This window comes from Triticum aestivum, chromosome 2D, assembly GCF_018294505.1.
Source record: "Triticum aestivum cultivar Chinese Spring chromosome 2D, IWGSC CS RefSeq v2.1, whole genome shotgun sequence".
NCBI classification, from domain to species: domain Eukaryota; kingdom Viridiplantae; phylum Streptophyta; class Magnoliopsida; order Poales; family Poaceae; genus Triticum; species Triticum aestivum.
Genome location: NC_057799.1, coordinates 76556130 through 76576423, shown reverse-complemented (window position 1 = coordinate 76576423; position 20294 = coordinate 76556130). Strand labels below are relative to the sequence as shown.

Sequence of the window (20294 nt, the reverse complement as noted above, 5' to 3'; positions counted from 1 at the left end):
TTGCTATGCATCACCTAGATGGATCTTGCGTGTGTGTAGGAAATTTTTGAAATTACTGCGTTCCCCAACATGGGGTTATGCCAAAATTTACTATATGCAATTGGGTTCCGCCGTGGCTTAATTTTGTGCACTATGGATCAAGAAGGATTGTCTCTTTCGAGCTCAGCGACCAGTGCTCTTATTTACCACATACACACTTCCTTGGAGAAGTTCAATCATTTACCACATAATATCCAAGTTCACGACGACATCGTAGTTACACGAATTATCTCTGTGACGGAGTTTTTTCAGCCCCTCCTCCTGCGCCTGGTATACCTTCTCCACGCCGGGGTCCTCCGTGTACACTTGCCACCATCACATGTAACCTGTAGGCTATCTTTACATCTAGTACATTAAAGTGGCAATCCCGTGGCTCCAACCATCATGCCGTGACGCGCAGGCCACTTAACGTTACAACATATAACCATCTCATACATAAAATCATTATCATGATGAAGGCTATACCACATCAAATGCAATCCTGCAAAACCAAGTTATATGTCCTCTAATTGGTTTGTAAAATTTTAGTTACGTGAGTTCTATGGTTTCCGGTAACATTAGCTACCTATGTCCACCATCAAGGCGATAATTCTTGTTGCTAAGTTAACTTTCGGGGTGTATGAGGGAAGAGACTTAATTAAAAATCTCTAGCCCACACTAAACTACGTCAAATAGGGATGACCACCTAGAAGACCGTTCATCTTCATCATCTCTTATGTTTGCAACGGTTCACTATTCTTGACTATGATGAAGCCCAAAGAACTGTTAGCAAATCGTCGACGGCTAGAGCTGATCAATTGTCAGAACTTTGTACGAAGCTACATCATGCCGCAAATGAACTGAACCGAAGCAACACTCAAGGGAAGCATAGCAAGAGCATCAAACCCTCACATCCACATGTGATCTAGATCAAAACCTGCATCTACTCATAGAACCGCTCATGATGCCACTTTTGGAAAACATAGTACAAAACAAAAAAATCGCCCTACTAACACCCAGGAACAATATGAAGATGCGTAAATGGTTTGGATCACGATCGTTACCGACTCCGTAGTGCAAAAAAAGTAGACAAGTCGGTGTAGATCGTACTTGGAGTCCCTTCAACCATCAATGAATAATCCCGCAAATCGCCCATGAACGATCCCTTGAACAGAAGACCGAAAGCACGGCCTCAAGCGTACGGTCTTCACGATCCGGCAGCGCTTCACCATCCAGAGCTAATCGTCGCCGAAGAATTAGAGGGAGGAGATTAGAACCACACTAGGCTTCTAATTATGAGGATTAGAGGATCTAGGTCAACCTCCAATTGATCAATTAGGATCAACTAGAACTAGAACTAGAAGACTGGAGGAGGCTCCAAAAGTTGTGTCTCCCAAAGGGCAAAATCCTCTAATATATATAGGTTGGAGAAGGGAGGAGGGGCTGCCACCAAGGAGGGAAAGTCCCTCCTTGGTGCACCGGCCAAGGGGGGAGCAGGAGTCCTCCCCGCCTCCAATCGGCCTCCCCACTTGGAAAAGTGGGGCACCTCCCCTATTGGGCCATGGTGGCCCAATCCCCCTTCCACTACTTGGCCTTTTAAGGCCCATTGATAATAAATTAACTATAAAAGCCTCCTAACAATTACTAGAGACTTTTATTATTAATTTAGCATCATCAAAAGCATTTTCCACCTATATATTATTTATCGGTAATACCCGGTAATGCCCGATAAACTCTAAAACCTTCTGGTAACCCCGAAACGCTTCCGGTTCCTCTCGAAACTATTCCGAATATTAATGAAAAAAAATTCACAACTAAATCCTCGATACTCTCATCCTACTAACACTCAGCTGATCGTGATTACCTTAAGGTTGTGACCCCGTAGGTTCGGTTAATCATAGACATGAACGAAACATCTTCGTTCAATGACCGATAGCGGAACCGTGGACGTCCATGTCGATCTCTATGATTACACGAATGCCATTCGAGTGAACCTTTGGTTATCATGTGATGTTCCCTTTGCTTCACGATACTTTATAAAACCCAAGGTCAGATGTGTGGTATCCTCTTGAGTCATACGCATGCTCACTATACCGGTCTCCTCGTTATCAGGTTTGTTCTTCTTTCTCGTTGACATGTTCCGGCATCCCTATGACATAGTCACCTTTGTGGCCAGACAATGATGGATGTTGTCACACCAAGAGGGCCCTAAGAATATCTCTCCATCATCGGAGGAGCAAATTGCACTCTCGAGCTATCGAGTCCCTTGTCAAGCTTTCCTATGAACCTGCAAGTTGTCGGTATGATCACCTAGTTACAGATGACGCCCGAGCAACCCCAAAGCTCATCGTACGGTAAGAACTGACTACGGTACTCTCATGGTCTAAGGAACTAAAACACATGCTAACACTCTGCGTTATAACAATTGACTTGTGACGATATCACCTAAAAGTATAACAAACAAGTTGGGTTGATTCAATATGATTGTTCTTCTAACGTCATACTCCCAATGTTGTTTTAGGACTATCGTTACACTTTAACGACATCCTAAGATCCGAAAAACATGATCATCAACAACACTTGAGCCAGTCTTAGAGGCGAGACTAGGAACCTATTCTTTAGCGTTAGTATTCCACACGTGCATATGAGTTTTCCATGGAATCACATATTCCAGGATCATATCACTTATAGCATAGAATATAAAACTCTTAATTATTAATATGTAAATATAACAATACAATATTATTGCCTCTAGAGCATATGTCCAACATTTATGACCCGCTGAAACGAGGCATACATATCATTGTTTTATTGTGGAATCTACTAGTATGACCTCAAGGAAGAAATATAAGAGAGGATCTCCGGAGCCATAAGCACGATATGATTTACCTTCTTTCTTTTTTCTTTCTTCTTACCTCGAGGATGTTGAATTCGGTTACAACTGGATTACTGAATTAGCTATTCTTGGTAATTCTAATTACTCGTTTGAAGTATTGAACATGATATGGCTCCACTTCTTCATGTATTTTGTAATGCTCTCTAGTGCGTGCGCACCTCTGTATCTCTTAGCGATGCAGCTTGGTGTTTTTTGGCACAAAAAAATGTTTGTATCACAATTATTTATCCACTTGCTAATGTGTTCTTGCATTTGAATGTTCCATGTTTTTCAACCAATGTTTGTTTTTATTTGTACTGAGTAAGTTGAAATGTTGAACACACGTTTTGCTTACCTGTTTGCAGCAATCCGTGTTAAAAGGATGGATCACAATCCAGTCCAATGCCACCTATAATGCTCTATTGTACTTAGTGCTCACATGTTGATGAATATGACAACCTTGGAAACGAGCGAGTGGTTAACTTGCATTACAGCGAAAGCAAATCATTTCTCTATAAGCAGAGCCATGTATGAATGGTGGACGTGCACCGTTTCATGTACGGATAATCGCACATACATATAAAGATGAGAGTGGGTATCCCTTGTAGCCCACATATAAGTCATTTTGAAGTCAATCTTATATTAATGAACAAAAGTGCATTAGGTTGACTTTTTGGTATACTTGTACGCTAGTTTTTACGGGCGCCCGCTTGCATCTTGATTAGAGATTGCAAATCTTGCGTGAGTAAGTTTTTTTTCTTAATTGTGGGCCTTGGGTGAACCGTGAACGTGTTCAACATAGAGTTATTAGAAAAACAAGCTAGAGGGCCTAGTACCCAAGAAAAACATGAAATATTTCTCCCAAGCCAGCAAGGTTTATTTGCAAACTAAAAGATCCATACCTTCTAGCCCAACTCAACCAACAATGTTATCTATACCTAATAATAAAGGGGCAATTGCTTCAGCCGGTACGTCATCGAAATTGCCCACAAAGTTGCTAAATATTACCCACCGATACCACTTATAAGTGATAAAAAATGTTTCACACAGAGGAATCCCTGACTGGGCCGACCCATGCAGTAGGAGACCTTCTATACTGCGCTCTGCATGCTGGAAGAAGACACAGCGCGCCTGTTTGGGCCGGCCCATGTTTAGATGGCCTGTTTTTTAAACTTTGTTTGTTATTTTTCGTTTTCGTTTTCCGTATTTGTTTTTTCTACTTTAAATATTTTAGGTCTTCAAAAAAGTTCCGAAAATAAAAAATAAGAATTTTGAAAAAATGATTAATAATTCATAAATGTTTGTGGATTCAGAAAAATGTTTGTGATTTTTAAAACATGTTCGCCTATCCAAAAAATGTTTGCAATTTTGAAAACAAATGTTCAGGAAATCAAAAAACTGTTAATGGGTTTTTTTTTAAGTTTTTGTATTGAAAGTTGTTAATGAAATTGAACAAAATTTTACCCATTCAGAAAAATGTTCATAAATTGAAAAATATCCTAAAAATTCAAACACTGTTCGTGACTTACAAAATAGTTTATTGATTCATAAAACGTTCACTGATTAAATAAATGATCATGCATTTCGAAAAATGTTCGCTAAATCAAAAAAATGTTTGTGAATTTCAAAAATTGTTCCACCAATTCCCAAAAAAATATTCGTAAATTCTAGAAATTTTCGCCTATTAAAGAAAAATGTTTATAAAAATGTTCACAAATTTTTATTTTTTTGTAAATAGTATAAAATCTTCATGATTTTAGAAAATATTCGAAAATCTGTAAACATATTCATGATTCCAGGTATGTTCACGAGTTCAAAAAATGTTCATGATTTTCAAAAATTGTTCATGATTTCATAAAAATGAGAGTGATAGTGTACCTCGGTGATGCAGCAAAATGGTGTCATGGCCATTGGGGATTATGATTTTTTTCTCCCGTTGCAACGCACGGGCCGTTTTGCTAGTTTGAAAACTAAAAATCCATAAGAAATGAATATATTTGTGCGACATCTCTGTAAGGAACTAATCTCAAAGATAACCTGACAAGCATAACTAGACACAAAGCAATACACCTTGCTTGTGCGATTAGTGTGACTCAATTCAACATTTGTGTATTCATTACCCCTTCGCTAGTTTTATATGGCGGTGATGTTGTAGTGATTACATATTGTTGATGAGGAAAAGGGAAAGGCCTCATTAATACTCGCTCCCATGTAAGTCTGGCCATCTTGCAGTGGGTAATTTTGGTGGACAGGCTTTATGGTCTACTAGCATTTCAAATAGCGAGACTTCTTTAGTGACTCTGTTAATCTTGACTCCGCCTTTTGGAGGCGCTCATAAATGATAGGATGTGATGTACATGCGTGCACTCGTAGAAATGAGTATGTGAGCGTCTATATTTATATTGTGTTTGTGAAAAAAAAAGCTTCGTAGGTTTGGCAAAGCAAACCACCACGCCAATCTCCTTTCAAAAGAAAAAAAAATCTCCTTTTCGAAAAAGGAGGAGTGAAGTGAACCCTACAAAGTGTTGAGGGGAGAGCTATTTGTCAACATGGCAATAGGTACCCGCTACCCGCAAACCCGATGGTAAAAACCCTATTAGGATAACGGTTTGGGAAAAAATACCCATGAATTTGTAAATGAAAAAAAATATTATACCCATCAGGTAAGCCGGGTACAGGTATGGAAAGGCAACACCCATACCCGTGTATCCGTATTTTTATTCATTATGACATGTAGACACTAAATATCATTCACTAAAAAATGTGAAAACCCTAGCCAAACCCAGCCGAAGCCGCAGCCGTCACTCTCACAGAAACCCCCCATCTCTCTCTCTAGCCTAACTAATGTGTATCATACTTTGTATTTGGATGCCTATTTTTGTTGTGCCGTGATACGAGCGATGGCCGAAGCCAAGTACTCCCTCCATTCCTAAATATTTGTCCTTTTAGAGATTTCAAATGGACTACCACACACGGATGTATATAGACATAGTTTAGAGTGCAGATTCACTCATTTTACTCCGTATGTAGTTATTTGTTGAAATCTTTAGAAAGATAAATATTTAGGAACGAAGGGAGTAGATGAGTCTCAGCGCACAAAGCAGGTGAGTGACAGGAAACACCGTGTTACAAAACACTAAAAGGCCCGGGAAATGGTAGCTTCAGGAATCTCACTTTGTGTTCACGAGCTTAAGTGCTGAGAGCAGTCACAACTCACAACACAACCCGGGAGCAACACGTGCAGGGGCCGACGTGGACGAAGAACACACCGCAGATATTTCTCCTAACCAACCATTCGGCCATTCCCCTTCTCCAAGGGTTTAAGGGAAAACGGCGGCCCACTCGTCAGTAAGGGTTTTGGGCGTCCCTCCCCTCTCCCTCCATTCCCCGCCGCCAGGTTGCAGCCCCCGCGTCGCCCCTACCTCTCCTCCTCCCTCCCCCCTCGGACGCCCGGCGCCCTCCCCGCCGCCCTGGAGGAGCCTGCGAGCGCGGCCCCCACGCGGCCATCCCGCCGTCCCAAGAATTCATCCGTCCCGCCTCCTGCCCCCTCCCGACGGCTCTGCACTCCTCCGCCCCCCCACGGCCCGACGCGCCCATCCCGCCGGCCACTCGCTTCCCCCGCCGTCCCCAACGAGCCCATCCCGCCGGCTGCAGCTCTCCTTGCACCGCTGCCTGGTGAGCCTCTCCTCCTCTCCTTCGGTTTCTGTTCATCTCTCTGTTCTAGTTCCTCTCCCGTACATGGAACGATGGAAGTTGGATAAGATGGATGTATGTAGATGCTTAGTAGTACATGATTTGCTTGATGGATGGATCAATGGTGCTAGGTTTTTCGTAGACGGATGGATGCATGGACCAGGCATGTAATTTCTTTGGCTACTGTGAATGCTCGATGGTACTGTGAAGGGAAGATGACTTGGTTAAAAAAATTGCTACTGTGATTACTCAATGCAACTGTGAATGTTTTTTTTTTGCTTCTTCTATGTGCTACTCCCTCCATCCCATAATATAAGAGCGTTTTTGACACTACACTAGTATAAAAAACGCTCTTATATTATGAGACAGAGGGAGTAATAATTTGAATGCTATTTTTAATGTGAATGCTATCGACAATGGTACTGTCAACACCCAGTTTTAGTTCAGGGACATTGCAGATATTCCAGCACACAACTCATCCCATAATCCCAGACCACAATCTTGGAAAAGAACTCGACGGCTGATTCTGTGGGAAGCTGATTTTGTGACAAGTTTCCCAAAAGCTGATTTTGGAGAATCAAAAGCTGAAAAGAACTGGGCCTTAGTGGTTTGTAACATGGTGTTTACTGTCACTCGCCTGCTTTGTGCGCTGATACCTAATTATGGTCTTCTCCAGATGATGGCCAAAGGATTTCTAGCCAAGAGTGATAATGCAGGGACAAAGAAATCTCCCCTGCAAATCCAGATGCTGGAGAGTTTTTATTCTGGTAAACATGTGCTAGTGTTTCAAGCTCTTTTCCTGCTGTCATATCTTATTTTTTTGTTGTTCAACTTTTTGTGCGGTGGCTAAAAATTACCCGATCCAGAGGTACAATATCCGAATCCGGAGGACGTGACAGAGTACGCGGCATCTGTTGGTTTGACTTACAACCAGGTCAGAATATGGTTCAAAGATCGGAGGCGGAAAGAGAGGAGGCACATGGAAGCTGCAGAGGTTCACATGGAAACACAAGCTAGTGCAAGATCAAATTGGCCTAGATGTAGCAGCAGCAGGTCTTCCAATTCAAGTCAATCTCCAATGCAAGGTATTGAAGGTTTGCAGCCTTGGTAGGAGTATGAGCCTTGTAGGAGAGAAACACACACTTCGATCACAAGTCCTATTTCTGAAGGATTATATTCCGAGGAAAGTCTTCCGCAAGGATGGTCCATCTCTTGGGGGTGATTTCGATCCCCTTCCTGAAAGGGCACATGTCCATGTCAGGGCTCAGGGGTCTGTCTCTAGTAGCACTAAAGGTTACTGAGAAAGTCATTTATCATCATAGACATATTTTTCTATCTATGTGTCCCATTAGGTTAAACCATGCAAAAGACCTGATTTGAAGCTTAACCAACCACACAGTTCTATTAACAACTCTGGTAATTGTCTCATTTTTTGTTTGGTAAGTGTAGCACTTCTTATGTTCCATCTCAAAACACTGCTATTTACTGTAATTGTTTATTTACCATGCTATGTAAGTTTCATCCTTCTCTTTCGGCCATGCATTCCCTCATTCTTGTGTCCATCTCAAAATAATACTAATTGTGTTAACGAGTTAGCATGCTATGGAAGTCCCAACCTTTTCGTTGGGCTTCACTCATTTGTAACACGGAGATTTTATCGAGCAGCTTGTGCTTGATTGTGTTCGTCCTATTCATTTGTGCTTCAAATTGTGGTTGCTTTGTAATGGCACTAAACTAGACTTCTGAGTAAACAAGGAGAGTAGAATTAGCAGGATCTGCAAGCACCTTCAATCCCCATTTGATCTTTTCTAACACTAATGCTGCTAACATATTTTGCATACTTAATGTTCGAATTGCATTCTGTAGATGTGGTTAATACCCTCACAATATCATGTTGAATTGATCGCAGATACCACAGGACATCAATCCTACCAGGATCAAAGCGTTTTGAAGAAGAGAAAGGTATTGCTAGGCTGCTCAAGTGTTCATTTTCATTTCTAGCACAGCTTTTGTTTCCTGTTGGTGCCGTGCCTCGTCTCACTGTGTGTGGCTAATGACGACTGGTGCTTATAGTCAGTATGGTCAAGCATAATTTTTGGTTTTCAGTACCAGAGCCTTTTAGGAAAGCATAGTCACTAACTCACTATTTAGGCTAAGTACACATTTTCATTGTCGTTTCTAGCACATATTTTGTTTCCTGTGTTAATCATTGTTTACTGGTTGTTGCCATACCATTTGGTGCCATCATGATCATGAGCTAGTGTCATCTTCTGTGCTGGACTGCTGGTAGTCAGTCTGATCCAGCATTATCTTTATTTTCTTATCAGGCCTCTTTTTTGTAATTAGAACAATGGTTTCTGGAAACTTTTGGGCCAGGATATATAATAAGAAATCCCCTGTATTTTGTGGGCCAAGAGATGGCCCCCACATTTGAATTGGTATAAAAGATTTACAGTTCCTGCCTTAGTATCACTTTTATTCAGCTATTTGCCGTAACAGTCTTTCTGAAGGCACTCTAATGTTCATTTTTATTTGGTTAGATGTAAGATTAGAGATCCACCGTATTTGTTTCTTAAAATTCTTGTGTTCTTTTGCCAGTTGCTGATTGACAAATTATTTTAGTGCCTGAGATGAAGATGCTGTCAGCTAAACTGATATTTTGTGCTTATTGTCCCTTTTTTGTTATTGTAATCCATGTTAATTTGTTTCCATTTGTTATATTGAGATCTCTAACGTCAGATGCCCACCTTTCTAAAAATATGTTCATCTGCAGATCATGTCGCCTACTGCTCAGAGATCCACTTTGCCATTTGAGAACAATGATCCTGTGAGGAAGCATGGAAAGGGCAAAGGTCTAATGACAGTGTGGCATGCAATGTATTCCCAAACTGCAGAAATTCAAGATTGCTCCAGTTTCATTGATGAAAGCGGTTGCTTGAGGTCACTGAGACCATTCGAAGATTGTGGTGGAAAGCTTGCCCAAGTAAAGTTGCTTATGTAATTTGATCTGATACAGCCTATGTTATTTGAAACTTTAGTAGTTGTATATTCTGAATTAGCAACTCAGAATTTCCTTCTTTTAACCTTATTTGGTGCAGAGACAAACTTTGCCACGGAAGAAAGTAAACAAAAAGAGTAGACCTCCACCGAGTAAAAGAAAAGTAAGCTTTATTACTTGGAGAAGTCCACATATGGAGATAATGAGCTAACTTCTAGTCCTCTAGAATGAGAATCTAGACCTGTAAAGCTATTAAATGGCGGTCATTTGGAAGGAAAGCATATATATATTTGCAATTTGACCTTTTTAATCTGGTTAAACGGAACTTAATCTGCCTTTTGTGTAGTATGCTAATGGTGATTTCTCGCTATTTTAGGTGCCATGTGGCAGAGTTACTGATTTGACGGAGCATCCTTCAGTGGAGTGCCATCTTTCAGTTGATGAATCAGAATCCTCAGAACTACGAACTGAACAAGCTACTTTAGTTGATGATGAGGAGCTTGAGCTCAGTGAGTTACAAGCAGGTCCTAATCTGTTAAGATGTTCAGCTCATCTTTCTTCCACTGGGAGACATGGCTGCCCCCTTTGTAAAGGTTTGCAATATCATCCTCTACCTCTTTGTTCTCATTTTTTCTAATATAAGCCAATTTACTCAAGTATTAGTGCTTCTCTTGCAGATTTACTTGCCAGGTTTCCTCCACCAAGTGTCAGGATGAAACAACCATTTCCCACAAAACCTTGGGAGTCATCACCTGAAATGGTGAAAAAGCTCTTCCAGGTTAAATGCAACACATTACTTTGAGAATACATGAGTAGCATTATCATCACTAATGGAATTTACATTACATGAAATGAAAAAAAAGCTCATGATCAGTCTTCCAACTTCTATATTCTATTAACTTATGGAATTTACTGTATAGTGATTAGTGAATGATCGTACATGTCTTATGCTGGTCGTAGAACAAAACTGGCTTCAATAATCTTTCCATACTGGTATCAATTTAGTTCATGAATCCAACCAGTAGTTTACTGGATTTAGTTGCATCTGGGCAGCAGGAATATTAGACATGTCTCCTATAATATATTTGGTTATTTTGTTTGGAACATTAATGGCCTAAGCATGTTGTTAAAAATCTAAATAGCCCATATGTGCTTGGTTAACTGAGAAATTCTTTCTTCCTTCACTTATTGTTTGTGTTACTGCCGTGTTTGTAGATTTTAGTGCGCCCACCTTTCCTCTACTAGTTTTCATGTTGAAACTGTGGCCAGCATCTGTTAATTCAAAAATATTCTTGGCAGGTTGTCCGGTTTGTCTACACACATTTTGGTAGTATGGATGTTCATCCCTTTACGTTTGATGAGTTTGCACAAGCATTCCATGACAAGGTGCAAATTTTGTTAAATCTCCCTGAAATTGGTATAATTTGCTGTATTATTTTCTTATTGTTCAAATGTGACCTCCAGGACTCCTCGTTGTTGGGGAAAGTACATGTCAGTCTTCTCAAGCTACTTATGTTAAACACAGAAAGGGGCAGCAGCAGTGTGTTTGTTCCAAGATCGTCTAAAGATAGCAGATTCTTAAGCTTTCTGAACTTTGTGAGTTTTGAAATGTGCTGTACACTTTAGTTCATTAGCTATTATGCTGTGGCGTCATTTCAGCATTGTCGGACAGTTTACAGATGAATTTTGAATGAGTGGAGAACTTAGTAGTAGGTTCATTTTATTAGTTTTCTTCAGTCTGATTGTACCTTGTTGGGTATATTTATTTATGTTGGCAGAAGTGTTGGCGAGTTTGCTGCACACTGTGTAAAGTTTATAGTTCGAATATGATGCTGCATTTGGAAGTCAAAGTATATGGTCTTAGACTAGTGCTGGAGTTGAGCAATTTGTCGAGCCGTTTCATTACCATGCACTTTTTTTTGTTATGCTCTAGTTGACGATAGTCGGACGGGGGTAAATAGGAAGTTAGAGTTATGGAGACGAACCTTGGAATCGAAAGGGTTTAGGCTTAGTAGAACTAAAACCGAGTACATGATGTGCGGTTTCAGTACTACTAGGTGTGAGGAGGAGGAGGTTAGCCTTGATGGCCAGGTGGTACCTCGGAAGGACACCTTTCGGTATTTGGGGTCAATGTTGCAGGAGGATGGGGGTATTGATGAAGATGTGAACCATCGAATCAAAGCTGGATGGATGAAGTGGCGCCAGGCTTCTGGCATTCTCTGTGACAAGAGAGTGCCACAAAAGCTAAAAGGCAAGTTCTACAGGACGGCGGTTCGACCCGCAATGTTGTATGGCGCGGAGTGTTGGCCGACTAAAAGGCGACATGTTCAACAGTTAGGTGTGACGGAGATGCGTATGTTGAGATGGATGTGTGGCCACACGAGGAAGGATCGAGTCCGGAATGTTGATATACGAGATAGAGTTGGGGTAGCACCAATTGAGGAGAAGCTTGTCCAACATCGTCTGAGATGGTTTGGGCATATTCAGCGCAGGCCTCCAGAAGCTCCAGTGCATAGCGGACGGCTAAAGCGTGCGGAGAATGTCAAGAGAGGGCGGGGTCGACCGAATTTGACATGGGAGGAGTCCGTTAAGAGAGACCTGAAGGATTGGAGTATCACCAAAGAGCTAGCTATGGACAGGGGTGCGTGGAAGCTTGCTATCCATGTGCCAGAGCCATGAGTTGGTTGCGAGATCTTATGGGTTTCACCTCTAGCCTACCCCAACTTGTTTGGGACTAAAGGCTTTGTTGTTGTTGTTGTTGTTGTTGTTGTTGTCCTGTTCCAGTCTGCTCTGGATATCAAGTTAATGATTTCCTTGAAGAACAATATGGGCCTACAGGGTCTAATAAATGACAGCGTAGGATGAATCGGCTTTGTTTTCTAGTAGCATGAGGCTACTGACTTGTGTTCATCGTAATTCATTACATTGAGTAACAGTGACCGTGCAATAGCCAATAAGTGTGACATCAGCATGATCCTTATCTTTCTGTATGGTCTGATAAATCATACTACTTTGTGTGAAGAAATGGACTATGCTATTCTTCTCATATTTACATTTACTTAATTCCATGACTTTGTCAATTGCAGCACCAAACTTCTGTTTCAGTTGAGGTGTTCGTCTTGTCATACTTCCCGTAGAATGTGGACCAGAGTCTGAGTTTCACTGAGCTAGTAATTGTCTTGCTTTCTTTTCTTATAGATTCGATGGGAGGTAACTAGATAGAATTCAGACTACTTGATGCTGCTTCATTAGGGCGAATGTCTTGAATGAATGCATAAGAGAACTGTCATCCTGCATACCTGCTTCCTGTTTGAAGAACTTAATCTGAAAAATGCAATAGCTAAATGGTTTGCCTCTATGTTTCTCTTTCAGGTTAGAGAACAAGAATTCGATGTGAATTTTTGGATCAAATCCCTGAATTCTCTTACTTGGGTTGAAATACTACGCCAGGTTCTGGTTGCTTCAGGTTTTGGTTCAGATCATCATATGCTGAATCGGAATTTCTTTAACAAGGTACTTAATGAGACACCTCATTATTCTAGATCTGACACTTGTATGTGGGTGTGCATGCCTTTCAGGTTACAGCTACCAATATTTGTATATATGCTGTAGCAATAGATCCCCTCTACAAGTACTTCTATTATGCTTCAAAGTAACACATATCCTTTTATTCAATTATAGGAAAAAAATCAAATGGTTAAATATGGGTTACATCCTCGTACACTGAAAGGTGAATTGTTTGCACTATTGTCTAAGAAAGGAAGCGGTGGGTTAAAGGTTGCTGAACTTGCCAAATCACCACAGGTAGTTTCTGAAATGAACTGTTCATATTGATGATAGCTGGCCTTCTGTATATACTTTTGGTTGAGTATCTCCGTGGCATTTACTTGATTGTTCTCTTCAGATTATTGGTCTTAATCTCTCTGGTGCATCAGAAGTAGAGCAGCTTATTTTCTCAACTCTCTCTAGTGACATCACATTGTTTGAGAAGATTGCGCCTTCTGCATATCGTCTCCGTGTTGATCCTCGGATTAAAGGCAAAGAAGATCCTAGATCAGATACCGAGGATTCTGGAACTGTTGATGATGATAGGGATGCTAGCAGCAGTGGTGATGAATCTGATGGTCCACAAGAGAGTTATGCTGAGCATGAAAGTAGAATTGTCAGGTGGAGGCAGAAAAACGTACATAAAAATATGAATAAATGCAGTGAAATTGATGAAAGTTATTCTGGAGAACGATGGCTTCTGGGGTTGATGGAAGGCGAGTACTCAGACCTAAGCATCGATGAGAAGTTGGATTGCTTGGTTGCTTTGATAGATGTTGTTTCTGGTGCTGGTTCTGTCCCAAGGCTTGAGGTAACCTTCACTCTGTTCCGGTATATTTCAATTGCAACATCTCATCTTTGTCCAAGGCATCATTGCTTAAACCTTACTCCCTCCGATCCAAAATAAGTGTCGCAGTTTTGAGCTAAGGTTAGTTCAACCTTAGTTCAAAACTGCAACACTTGTTATGGATCGGAGGGAGTACTGAAGTTGCAAAACGACCGTCCAGGACTTGAAGGAACATTATTGTTAATGTTGCCCTGTATGAAGTTTGCTAGCTGACTATAGTGCTCTGTCTTGGTAATGTAAGTACATGAATAGTTTGGATGTTCTTAGAAGTGATCAGATGAGTTAAGAGAGCAAGGTCTGATTTTTTAGAAGATTATGGCATTATGTCAGTTCTTTTTTCCTTTAAATCATCCAAACCCATGAACTATTTATGCAAATTTACCTCCACTGAATTTTCTTCTTCTGTTGATGTGCTTTATCCACTTCTGCACAACTAACATAAATGATCGCACTTATAATTGATTATCCTAAGTTCCTAACTATACTATGATCGTGTCTCCTTACGGCTTAGGCAGAATTAAGAGAAATGGACATTTTAAGTGGATACTACTTTCACTAGGATATGTATATGGACATCTTAAGTGGATAGTGCCTGCCGCCCTGCCTTATGTTACCGTATAACTCATTTGAAGTATTCGAAGTGAAAATGCATACAATAGCCATTTCTCATTTGTTGGGAAACTTAATCTTGGATAACTTTGTTGTGTTCACGTTCCAAGTTAAAGATCAGCCTTCGTATGCCTTGTTGGAAAGCTGCAGAATCTTATATTATTGTTTTCTACCTTTCATAGGAACCACAAAGTGTCCTGTCTAGCATACAGAGAGCACAGTCGCATGCGTCAGGTGGGAAGATAAAGAAGTGTACAAGAACCATTTATCAATCTAGTGATGAGTACTTAAATAGACCAGGAAGCTCGCACAGTTTTGATTCTTCTATGCAAGGACAATCAGGAAGCCTGAGGAGTCGGGATTACATTGCTTACTCTGGAGCTAACGAATCACCCACAGGATTTGCACATCAGCCACAAATTGTTCTCTTAGGATCAGATCGCAGATATAACAATTACTGGCTCTTCCTTGGCCCTTGTAGAGCAGATGATCCAGGGCACCGTAGGGTTTACTTTGAATCCTCAGAAGATGGTCACTGGGAAGTGATAGATTCACCACAGGTTGCCCACCTGCTTAATTTGCGCAGTATCTAAATTTGCCTCTTATTTAATCACTTGAGGTTAAACTTCCACAAATAAAGTTACTGGCTCTTTTTTTGTTTGCATTGCAGGATTTACTCTCGCTATTGTCTGTCCTAGACATCAGAGGCACCAGGGAAGCTCATCTTCTTGCATCAATGAAAAAGAGGCAATCATGTCTTTTTGAAGGCATGAAAAAACACTTGGAAGATGGGTGTGTAGTTGCGCTCACAGCATCATCTGATTCTTCTCATTCCGAGACAAGCAGTGGAAACAGATATTCACCCAAGCCAAGTAGTGGAGATGGAGCTTCACCCCTATCAGACATTGACAGTGCTTCTGTTCCAACATATCTAGCTGGTAATCTTCAAAATGCATCATCTGCAATAGGAATTGAAGTTGGGAGGAGAAGTGATGAGAAGATGTCAAAGTGGGAAAGGTTGCAAGCGTTAGATAAATGGATCTGGACTTCTTTCTATTCTTCTCTCACTGCTGTTAAGTGTGGCAAGAGATCATTTAAGGAATCACTCGTTCATTGTGAAAGTTGTCATGATCTGTATTGGAGAGATGAAAAACATTGCAGAATATGCCACTCTACTTTTGAGGTTGGTTTTGATCTTGAAGAAAGATATGCTATACATGTGGCAACATGCAGGGAGCCTGAGGATTTGTACGATGTGCCAAATCATAAAGTTCTTCCTTCGCAGCTACAGGCACTTAAAGCAGCCATTCATGCTATTGAGGTGAGTACTAGAAAATGGTTGTTCTACGCAGAGTGTATTGTCTGGGATCTACGTTAAGAAACTATGATACATGGTGATTCAAAGTTGAGTTATGTTTCTGTATTGGATCGCCAGTCACTTGTTTGGTCACAAATAGCGTGTGTATTTCATAGCAGCTTCCTAATCATATTTCCCCCCTCATTTTGTGTGCGCTGATGTAGGCACTTATGCCTACGGCAGCTTTTGCTGGTTTGTGGATGAAGTCTTCGCACAACCTGTGGGTTAAGCGGCTGCGACGAACATCATCATTACCCGAGCTTTTGCAGGTCAGTATCTTTTTCCTGTTTACATCGTAATATCAGAACATTCATTCAGTTTCAGGTAATTTATACAGTATGTGCTGGCTTTTGTTTTGCCATGTTTCTTCCCTGCAGGTTCTTGTTGATTTTGTTGGGGCAATTGATGAGGATTGGTTGTACCAAAGCTCATCAGTAGTAAGCTTTAGTTCATATCTGGATGACATTACTGTATACTTCCAAACGATGCCACAAACGACGTCTGCAGTTGCACTCTGGGTTGTCAAATTGGATGCTCTCATTGCACCTCATTTCGCACAAGCTGATTCTGGCAGAGGATTAGGCAAAGGGTCCATACAGACAAGTATGTATTTGCCTGATTCTCAATATTATGTATTCCTTCCGTTCCGATGAATAAGGCGTATTTCGTTTCGTTAAGACAATTGACCAACAATTACTCTTTTAATATTTGATTTATGTGATGCAAAATCACTGTCATAACAAAGTACTACTTTTATATACGAATCTAGTGACACAAATTTCATGTCATATCCCTCCGGTCCTTTTTAGTCTGCATATAAGTTTTGTCCGAAGTCAACGTATCGCTACATTGACCAAACTTATAGAAAAAATGGATCAACATTCACAATGCCAAATCAACATTGTTAGATTCATTATGAAATGTAGTTTCATAGTATATATATTGAGTATTGTAGATGTTGATATTTTTTAATATAAATTTGGTCAAACTTTGTAAAGTTTGACTTACACAAATCTAATATGCGGAGTAAAAAGGACCGGAGGGAGTATAACTTTGTATTATGGAGTAATTGTTGGTCAAATGCATGTCTTAACGAAACAAAATACGCCTTACTTTTAGGAATGGAGGGAGTAATGTTTAATATGCTTCTTATATTTGCGATTCGTCTTAATTTACTACTACCTCCGTCCCATAATATAAGACAGTATTGCAAGCTAAAACATCTTGCAAAACGATCTTATTTTATGGGACGGAGGGAGTACAATCGATGCCTTTGTTCCATTGAAGCACTTGCGTTTGAAATTATTATCAGAACATCAGCCCAGCAATTTAATGCCATATTGTTCAACAGTACCAGTACTAGAAACAGTATTAGGGAAACCTTTATCTGATATATATGCCGTTTGTGATTGTATGCCATTGTCGTGTGTGGCTATATTATTCATTCTAGCTACTCCTTTAGAATTTTGATGCTATTTTTTTTTCAATGTTGGGTCATTCCTCCAATAATATTTTGTGTATTATACGATACAGGATCGCAGGCATGCTTGAGATAGCTAGGAAGGGACTAGATGGATTATTTTGTGCGGTGCCCCAGCTGTCACTATTTTTTTTTTGCATCAGTTCCAATCTTTCGATTGATGCCCGCGCTTTTTCTCGAGGCGAGACGAGCATGATGCCCTTTATTTTTGCCTTCATCTTGATGCCTTCAGCTTTGAGGTTATGATCTTGAACTCTGCTGAAGCCACGGCATCTCCGTCGGATGGTGTGTGTACAATAATGTAAACACTAAGAAATCCTTTGTTAATAATCATTGCTCCGGCTTTGTAATTTCCTTTTTGTACTTGAAGTGGTCAGTGAGGCACCTGACTGGATAACATAATACCCATTTTCATGGAATAGAAGGGCTATATAGATCTTTTTGCCAGTTTGCTAGGTCGGGTAGGTAGGTAGGTCTTCTGGTTGCAGGAGAACATGGCGCCCCACTGTGCTACTTTGTGCTTCAGGACATTGTAGAGCTTGTCTGCTATTGGCATTTCTTGCGTTGCATAATTTTGATCTTTATATATCCAAGGGTTTGCCGTCAGGGCACTTCATAATTTTATTTCTAATCACTAAAGCACTCGGAGAAAATTAATTAGAGACAGGATGAAGCCTGAAAATGAGCATCGATTTTGCCAAATGCAGCCAGTTCAAAAATAGTGCTACAAGGACTTTACACATTTTTTGGTAAACTTTGACCGTCAGTTTGACAATAAAATAAACTTTGACTAAACTTATATGCCGCCTGACTTATATATAGGTATAATTGCAAGCCAAAATATATATCTTGCCAAAGTGTGCAAATCTTGTGAACAGAAAATGCAGCTGAAAGGATTTTTCACTTGGTTTCTTAGTATAATAGAATTGAAATCTTCCCAAGTCATCTTTCCCTAATCTATCCCTAATAATAAAGCACGGATCGACTTTGTCGGGTTCACCGTCACAATACGCTTTTTCCCGTAAGTTTACGCTTTCACTTTGAATTAAAAACATATACACGAGGTGGTACTATATGTTTTACGTGCCCAAACTTCTGGCTAAAATTTCCTTAAAACGTTTTGGAGACTCCTTCACCTCCGTAGCCATCGGGATAGGAGCGGCACACCTATAAGTAGCGAGATCTGAGAGACCGCTGAACCATGCCGATCGAACATCATGGTAGCCATCATGGATACGCGCGTGAGCTGCGCCGCCGAGCAGAGAAGGTCGAAGGGGGGACGGCTCCGGCGGGGCTCTCGTCGGCGAACTCGTCGGCCGTCCGGCTCTCCCCTCCGCCTCTGGCCCTCTCGGCCTCTCCTCCGCCTCCGGCGTCCCCGGCCCCCCTGTAGGTGCGTCTCCATCCCAGCACCTGAGCTCCCCTGTCCTCGTCGGCCAGCAACCGCGATGAGGCGCTCGTCGGTCGGCATCCATGGCGCCGCTGGGTGGAGAAGATTGGCGGTGGCGTCAGATCTTCCCTTCGTCCGGTTCATCTCGTGCACCGTCATGTCCACCGCTTCGCCCCCCGTCACGCGTGCGGCCGTGGTGTATATGGCGCCCATCCTCCCCGGCTCCCCGGGACCTGCCCCGCTCGGCCCGTCGACGACGACCACGTCCCACCTCGCGTCGAGCACCTCCCGCGGCAAGTAGGTCAGCACCAGCCGGCAGCCCAACTTGCGCACCGTCCCCGTCGGGCGCCGGCACACCGGGCTCGACCTCGCGCGCCGCAGCACCGCCCACGCCTCCCCGGCCGGGTCGGGGTACCTTGAAACATGGACGGCCGCCGAGCTGCTGGGGCCACGCCCAACGAGCACGCCCTGCGCGTCCTCGGCGCTGTCGGAGGCGGTGGCAGCGCCCTGCCCGGAGTTGACCGCGGCGAGCGCGCGGAGCTGCGGCGAGAGGCCGACCACAAGCAGCCTGCTGGGCGCGCACGCAGCCACGATGGAGCGGAGCAGCGCGAACTCCTTGGCGTTGAGGCCGTCCGTGGACCAGAGGTGAAGAGCGAGGAGGTGGTGGTCCGGGACACAGCCAAGGTGCATCCTGCGCATCAATCAGAGACGAAGGCCAGGTATGTATGCAATTAATTCAAAGAGATTTACTGATTTACTCTAATGACTACTCAGGAAGTATGTGACAGGGATGTTTCTCCACTGACCCCTGGATCATGAACGCTAATTACAATTGCGGATCTGCATATGTGTGACTGGGATTTTATGGCTGCTGCATGGTATTGGGCAATATGGTGGAATTGTTGTGGGATTTTGGATGTCTTTGCTGGTTCACAGAGATAGATGTAGGTGAGTTTCTTCTGTGCTTATGATTGTGTTTGATAATGCCTCGTTCAATGAGCGTGCCATTCGACCAATTGTTTGTATGAATTCTGTAAAAATTGTGTGACTATGAGTGAACGAAATCTTGTGTGCCGCACCTTTGAGCTTGAGATGCAGATTTGTATTCCCTGTGAGTAACTTAACATCTGACATCTTTACTTAAAAAAATTAGATGCAACTGGGGAACTTGAATCATTTGTTAGGTAAATGGCAGGAGCAGAACCTATTCGGTAAATACAAACGATCCGCATCTCATGTTCAAAGGGACATCTTAAAGGCTTTGTCTTTCTAGCGTGTTCTGCTCACAATTCACCACCCTTCTTGATAAATTGGTATGCTCTTGGTATTGACATCCAACATATTCAGTACAAACATGTCTTGAATTGTTTTTGTAGGATTAAATGTTGCAGCACTTGTGATTTTATCATTCCGTCTTAAAGTATTCACACTGCTGGCACCATATGTGTACAACTGGAAACGTATTTTACCGAGTTAAGAGAAAA

General features: G+C 41.8%; 2 protein-coding genes across 4 annotated transcripts; one reads left to right on the top strand and one right to left on the bottom strand.

Moving 5' to 3' along the window:
* The first annotated feature begins 6282 nt into the window (after window positions 1–6282).
* LOC123051696 (homeobox-DDT domain protein RLT3) lies at window positions 6283–18009 on the top strand. Of its 3 annotated transcripts, XM_044474660.1 has the most exons (19): window positions 6284–6568; window positions 6718–7193; window positions 7263–7353; window positions 7453–7671; window positions 8496–8548; window positions 9360–9569; window positions 9685–9747; window positions 9961–10177; window positions 10262–10362; window positions 10884–10970; window positions 11049–11180; window positions 12957–13097; window positions 13266–13388; window positions 13489–13941; window positions 14769–15146; window positions 15257–15907; window positions 16108–16212; window positions 16321–16546; window positions 17477–18009. In XM_044474660.1, exons 3-19 carry the CDS (start codon window positions 7263–7265, stop codon window positions 17497–17499), a joined length of 3273 nt encoding a protein of 1090 aa, XP_044330595.1. In that variant the 5' UTR covers window positions 6284–6568; window positions 6718–7193; the 3' UTR covers window positions 17500–18009. The 3 variants fall into 3 exon arrangements, with proteins under 3 accessions (XP_044330593.1, XP_044330595.1, XP_044330594.1); XM_044474658.1 differs by having other exon boundaries at window positions 6283–6568; window positions 6718–7353; XM_044474659.1 differs by lacking the exon at window positions 6718–7193.
* Window positions 18010–18555: 546 nt separating this feature from the next.
* On the bottom strand, window positions 18556–19500 carry LOC123055668 (probable methyltransferase At1g27930). Its single transcript, XM_044479580.1, has one exon. It carries the CDS (start codon window positions 19498–19500, stop codon window positions 18556–18558), a length of 945 nt encoding a protein of 314 aa, XP_044335515.1.
* Between the last annotated feature and the right edge of the window lie 794 nt (window positions 19501–20294).